This window comes from Mandrillus leucophaeus, unplaced genomic scaffold (assembly GCF_000951045.1).
Source record: "Mandrillus leucophaeus isolate KB7577 unplaced genomic scaffold, Mleu.le_1.0 Scaffold370, whole genome shotgun sequence".
NCBI lineage: Eukaryota > Metazoa > Chordata > Mammalia > Primates > Cercopithecidae > Mandrillus > Mandrillus leucophaeus.
Genome location: NW_012103921.1, coordinates 1677322 through 1684594, shown reverse-complemented (window position 1 = coordinate 1684594; position 7273 = coordinate 1677322). Strand labels below are relative to the sequence as shown.

Here is a 7273-nt window from a genome sequence, read left to right as displayed (position 1 = left end):
AAGGAACTCACATCTCTTGCTCACCTGGCTTCTCTTCCCTGCTCCCTGGCTTTTGAAACTCGAGGCTGTATATACTTCATTCTTGTTCATCTTTTACCAAGTAAGCTTCTAACAGTTTAATAATCTGATTTAAAAATCTGCGAATCAAAAAAAAATACGCTAACCAATGCCCATTAATTTTATGGCATGACCCTCTCGTTCTTGCTGTCAGAGTTTGCTGCTTGAACTATCAGTGTACAAAACCACTAAAGGAGGCACCGAAGGAGGATGAGTGGTCAAGCCTGGCTTCAATCTAACTCCTTCACTTATTACATCCTGAATTTGGGGGAAATCAACTAAATTTATTTGCTTCTGAAAACTGAGGATAATTTCATGTATCTTTGAAAATATATCTGTGAGAATTTGAGATAATGTGATTTAAAGCATCTAGCAATAAGAAACTACAATGTAGTTTAAACAAAACAGAACTTTTGTGAAATTGGATGTTTTGGCTCTCTTATTTTTTAAAAGTCTTTCCTAAGATACTAAATGCATTACTAACTGTAGTGTAGTGAACATAGTTCAGTATCTCTTTGGAATTGAAGACTCTCACATTGCTTCTAGGTATTACTCTAAAAAAACAAGGATTGTGAACGTGAAGCCCATCAATTTAAAGATGAGGAAATCAAGGCTCAGGGAGATTAAGTGGTGGCCAGGGTCATACATCTGGTAAGTGACGCAGTCTTCAAGGACCACTGTGCAGGACCACAGCCATAGATGTTAGGACACTGGACTGAACGGTATACTCTGACCGGGAGTCAATCACAATTTGCAACAGAAGAACATTTATTATTCTATAGACTATATCAGCAAGTTTGAGTTACACAAACAGGTAACAAGGAATTTAGGTCTGACAGAATACATTCATCAGAGCAAAAGTTCTCAAAACAGTAGAACGGATGAGCAGGATGTGAAGCTCTGGGAATTAGGAAAAAGAGTATTTATTTGTTGGTATTAGACAAAGCACACAAAGACAGGAGAGACTGAATGACTAAGGTTTCTTTCAGAATCATAAATAAAAGAGCAAGGATTTCTAACATTCCAGGTCATGATTACTAAGCAGATCCCATGTCCAAAAAATTCAGTTTTCTGAGAAAATCCCCATTCTGGAATTTCTCTTGCTTCCTGGAATATAAGTTCACAGTTTATAAAAGCAAGCTGCTCATTTAGCAACATAAAGTTCTGATAGAAGCTGTGGCTCCTGGTGGGGAAAAGCTCTCACGAGTATTAGCGTCCTGCAAACTGGACGAATTCACAGGATGAATTTTCCTACAATGAGTACACCGCGAGGAAACCAGAGTGTCCCACAACCAGGATATGAGAATGACCAAATACCTGGAGTGTCCTAAAAAAAGACTTAAGGGATTGCTTAGTAACTTGTGACATAAAAATGAACAAACAAAAAACCCCCAAAGTGTAGCCAAGATAGTATCCTCCAGTAATCCAAGGTCTAATTTTGACAGTTATCAAAATTAACAGTCACACTGACTTGACTATTGGCAAAGTTGACAATAATTTCATTTCCAAGCCCTCTGCTCTCTTAAACATGTGCTTGGCTGGGCGCAGTGGCTCATACCTGTAATTCCAACACTTTGTGAGGCCAAGGCAGGAGGATCAACTGAGGTCAGGAATTCGTAATCAGCCTGGCCAACCTGGTGAAACGCCATCTCTACTAAAAATACAAAAATTAGCTGGGTGTGGTGGCACATGCCTGTAGTCCCAGCTACTCAGGAGGCTGAGGCGGGAGGATTGCTTGAACCAGGGAGGCAGGGGCTGCAGTGAGCCAAGATCCCACCACTTCACTCCAGCCTGGGTGAAAGGGCGAGACTCTATCTCAAAAATAAAATAAAAATAATATCTGAACAGAGCCTGATGTGGAAGAAGCTCAGCTAGTGTTAGGTGTTATGACTATTACTAGTTACATTAATAAGCCAGACTATACTTTATGAGACATACTCTAGGCACCACAGAGTTCTCTTTTGCCAAGCAAAGATTTGATAGTGAACAGTGTTAATTATACATTATATACAGTATCAGGAGAAAAAAAGAGTTGTAATTTTTGAGGAAAATTGCTTCAGCCTGTTGAGGCCTCCTTTGCCATACCAGTGGTTGACAAGACAGAATTAAGAACAGTTAAAACAGTCAAAAAGTTGATAAAATTAAATCATCAAAGGTAGAAAGTTTTTCCAACAGGAAAAAAGCCACTGAAATTAGCAATCTTGTGGAAAAGAACAGAAGAAAGAATAGGGCCAGGTATGGTGACTCACACGTGTAATTCTGGCACTTTGGAAAGCCCAGGTGGGAAGACCGTGTGAAGCCAGGAGTTCAAGACCAGCCTGGGCAAAATAATGAGGCCCTGTCTCTAGAAAAGACAAATTAGCCAGGCATTTCTTAGCTTGCCTGTAGTCCCAGCTACTTGGGAGGCTGAGATGGGGAGAACTGCTTGAGCACAGAAGTTCAAAGCTGCAGTGAGCCAAGATCATACCACTGCACTGCAGCCTTAGTGACACAGCAATCTCCATTTTAAAAAAATAAGTAAAAGAATACAGCTATAAAGATGATAGACATTTTCTTTAAAAAAGAAAATAATGTAGCTGAATAGGGGTACTGTTTAGCCATCTGTAATGGCTTCTAAACAAATCTTTGTCAAGTGGTTCCTAAGCCAAGAGCTTCAACAGTTCTGGTTCCTTGGCTTTGGCTCTGCAGAAGTGAGTGACCATCTGTTCCACCATGAAAATGCAAAAGCAAAATCTACATGCTAGAGAGTAATGTCAACCAGAACCTCTGGGGAAACAGTTTAATGGTCTTTTCCAATTAAGAATAGAATTTCTCTTCTTTCATAGCTAAAATTAGAATTTTTGCTTAATCCAAAGAAAGATAAATTAATCAGGTTCCAAAGATAGGAGACCTTAACTATAATCCTAAATTTTTAGTTTCTCTTAGTTAAATGCAGTATTTAATGAACATGGGTGGTGAGCTTCGTTCTCATGACATATCAAGATGGCAAGAGGATCACAGCCTGAGAGAATAATTTCATAGGCTCTTTAAAGTAAGTATTAAGAATTGGTTAGCAAACCTTGACAAGGGCTAACAAAATTTGGAAAAACAGGAATGAAGAAAAAACAAATGTCAAAAGATATTAGCATATTGTTTAGTTTTGTTTTCATGTCATTTTCCTGTTAATTATACCCAAAAGACATGATTAAAACATATACCTGTTTCCTAAGATTCATACAGGATCAGGTTTCCTTTAATTAAGTCCATGTGGATGGTTAATCACAATCCATCTGCAATGAATGCTTGTGTCAGTGCTAAGGAAAGGTCTCCACATTTCGCAGCAATGGTGTCTTTTCTTCCTCATTTTGTAGGTTAAGAAGCCAACAATTGGCCGGGCGTGGTGGCTCACGCCTGTAATCCCAGCACTTTGGGAGGCCGAGGCGGGCAGATCACGAGGTCAGGAGATGGAGACCATCCTGGTTAACACGGTGAAACCCCGTCTCTACTAAAAATACAAAAATTAGCCGGGCGTGGTAGCAGGCGCCTGTAGTCCCAGCTACTCGGAGGCTGAGGCAGAAGAATGGTGTGAACCCAGGAGGCGGAGCTTGCAGTGAGCCGAGATCGCGCCACTGCACTCCAGCCCGGGCGACAAAGCAAGACGCGTCTCAAAAAAAAAAAAAAAAGCCAACAATCTCCTCTCCCAGCACTTTCTGAGACTCATTTATCAAAGGTAGCTTGTAGGTAGTTTCAGAGTGTATGAAACACTCTAAATGAGGTCACTAAGCCACCAACAGAGTACTGAAGCTATTGATCCATGCTAGAGATTTCTGGGATTACCTCTGGGGTTTGTTGTTCCCCTTTCTGAACAGAGAAATAAAAACTATAAACGTGTTCTGCTCCTTTGGAATGCCTGGAAGGGAAAAATCAAACATTCTTTTATCTCAGTGTAAGTAAGGTGTATGTCTTTGACAGCTGTGGATGTTCGTGGAAGAGTGCAATGACCCTCCTGTTTTTTCCCTTTACATCATGTTGAAACAAACTGTCCTTATAGTTAACAGAATGTTAGAGTTGGAAGAAACTTTAAATGTTCTAAACTTCTCAGCCTGTGCTTAAGTGCCTGGTGTGCAATACAGCCACCAGGTGATTACTCAGTCTTTTAAAAAGCAGTATCATAAAGCAAAGAAACCAACCAAAATCTCCCAACTTTTGATTCCAGAAGAGTATAGAATTCTGAGCACAGGTACCTGACATCCATACTATTAAGAATCATTACTTGCTAGAGAGCACAAGAGAAATTACTACAATTACTTTCTAGAATTTGATGTCTAGGGTTTATCTGTTATCTTCTGCAGTACTGTTAATTTTTTCTAGTCCAAGGACTTATCTGAACATTGAACATTTATTGAACATGAAAGATTGTACTCTATGATCTTGAAAGCAGTCCTTAATAAAACACAAAACGATTTTTTAAACTTTTGATTCATTAAGTAATTAGCATTCAATGTATCTGGAAACATTATTTACCCTCTCTAAGAATTCCAAAGCACATGAACTGGAGCTTGTATTTAAAAAGGAAAATGATGGTGTTCATTTCAAGGAGTAGAAAAGACTTGAAGTGAGGGTGACACTTAGCACTTACCTACTTCTGAAGACATACTATACTCAAAACCTTTAAATATAAGCTACGGTTCGGCAGCTTTTAAAATTTCATGTTTATTCATATTTTTCAAAATATATGTACATAAAAAAAGGAAGATTTACAACAGGAAAGATTGCCTTACATGCAACACAAATTCCAATGAACTCATGATGGGATCACACATGATCATGATCTAATTCAAGCCAATCTTCTCAAGTCCATTTCCCAGCCATACTTCAGGCTACAGAAGGGATCCCAGGAGACAAAAGTGGAATGAGTAAGAAACAAACATCTTTTGCCTCTGGCAGTACTCAAGGGGCCAGAAGATGTACTTCAAAAAGTTTAAGACAATTAAAATGTCAAGTGCCACAGGGAAGAGAAATGATAACCAGAAATTGGTATTTCTAGCTAGTACTATTTAACACAACTTCACAATACTAAAACAAATACAAATAAGAAAGGGTTAGGTAGTTGGGCTTCATTTACTTTTCTTCCTTTTTTTTTTAATATCTCAAAAAGGAAGCCACTTGCTTGATATCAAAAGTGCTGTGGAAAGAAAGGAGGGGAAAAAACCCACAAATAAATGTGGAATCTATTTTACCAAACTGTATATTTTTCCACTTAACATTTCTACATTAGCAATGATGTAACTCTCCAACATTTCCTTATAAAAAAGGCAAAGAAGTGACAACTCATGCTCCCAATATTAAAAAATATATTTAAACGTATGATCAAGAAGATTTGGGCTGGGAGCAGTGGCTCACATCTGTAATCCCAGGATTGTGGGAGGCTGAGGTGGGCAGATCATGAGGTCAGGTGATCGAGACCATCCTGGCTAACATGGTAAAACCCCATCTCTACTAAAAATACAAAAAATTAGCTGGGCGTGGTGGCACGCGCCTGTAGTCCCAATTCGGGAGGCTAAGGCAGGAGAATTGCTTGAATCTGGGAGGCGGAGGTTGCAGTAAGCCAAAATCATGCCACTGCATTCCAGCCTGGGTGGTTTTTGGTAACACAGGTGACACCAGAAATCACAAATCAACATATTTCTATACTTCCCCTTCAGTCAAAAACCAAGTGGGATAGGCCGGGCATGGTGGCTCACTCCTGTAATCCCAGCACTTTGGGAGGTGGATCACCTGAGGTCAGGAGTTCGAGACCTGCCTGACCAACACGGTGAAACCCCATTTCTACTAAAAATACAAATAAATTGCCAGGCGTGGTGGTGCGCACCTGTAATCCCAGCTACTTGGCAGGCTGAAGCAGGAGAATTGCTTGAACCCAGGAGGCGGAGGTTGCAGTGAGCCAAGATTGTGCCACTGCACTCCAGGGCACGTGAGCAAGACTCTGTCTTAAAATAACGATAACAACAACAACAACAAAAACAAGTGATATAGAGAACTTGTGCTTGCTGTTAAGGGAATGCAATACTTTGGGCCAGTGAAAAATACATGGAAATTGATCTATATGAAAACTAACCCAAAGAAGTCATATATCTTCAAAATCTAATGAGATCACACTGTTTTTGGCTTATTCCCAAAGCTGTCTCTGTGTTTATAGTTGGAGAGAAAAGGTTAGTGGAGTGGCTTTTATAAATAAGATTAATTATTACAGCTATCACTGAAGTTTCCAGGCAGGAGGCTTTACAATTCAGTCAGTGCTATATTTCACCTCCATTTTACTTCCAGGACCTGACTGACATACCATTCTTGATGCTTTCTACAAATATAAAAATCGTTGCAACTGTTCAGATAAAATTGGAAGGAAAAAAAAAAGGCAAAGCTGACCATAAAAACAATAGGGGTTGGGGGAGGGGGCAAAAAAGGACAAGTATAGATTACATAGTTGAGGAAAGTCCAGGATTATTGCAGAAATTAAAATGAACAAGGAAAAGGGCAGGCACCAAGAAAAGCACCTAAAGCTAGCAAATGCCTACACTGGTTTATTTATAGTCCCTCCCCACAATGTTCACAGGGGAGGAAAATAATGTAATTTGAAAAGCATCAAAACTAAACAAATGCACACTGACCTTAGAAAATAAGATTTTGAATTTCATCATGATACCCTTTTTTCCTATAAAATTTACTTTTTCACTCTGAAAGACTTCTTCATGGTGGATTTACCCTTGCCCGGCAATTTTACTTCCTTTCTTGCACTGGTTGCAGGCTTCTTTGAGGAGCCACCACTAGGTTTCTTGATGACTGTGGGTGAGGGTCTGGCTTTCTTGGCAGGAGTTTTGGCCTTAGGAGGGGCTTTCTTGGGCAAGGGCCTAGCTTTCCCCCGCTGGGCAGCTGAGACTTTAGGTGTAGGTTTGGACCCTCTCTGCTTCACAGACGTGGCCTTCCCTGGGGACTTGGCTGGGGTTTTCTTCTGCAACCTGTGAGAACCAAAGAGCAAAGACCATCACTTCTTAAGAGATTTGTTTTCTTGGGACAACCAGAAGCTTTCCAAAGAGAAATGGCAGGCCGGGCACGGTGGCTCACGCCCGTAAACCCAGCACTCTGGGAGGCCGAGACGGGCGGATCACGAGGTCAGGAGATCGAGACCATCCTGGCTAACACGGTGAAACCCCGTCTCTACTAAAAAATGCAAAAAACT

General features: G+C 40.3%; 1 protein-coding gene across 1 annotated transcript in view; it reads right to left on the bottom strand.

Moving 5' to 3' along the window:
* Positions 1-5675: 5675 nt before the first annotated feature.
* HP1BP3 (heterochromatin protein 1, binding protein 3) overlaps positions 5676-7273 on the bottom strand; it is a 48683-nt gene continuing 47085 nt past the window's right edge. The window contains exon 12 of the mRNA XM_011990138.1: positions 5676-7052. Within this exon, the coding sequence (XP_011845528.1) occupies positions 6758-7052 (295 nt within the window). The 3' untranslated portion in view covers positions 5676-6757. The remainder of the gene's footprint in view (positions 7053-7273) is intronic.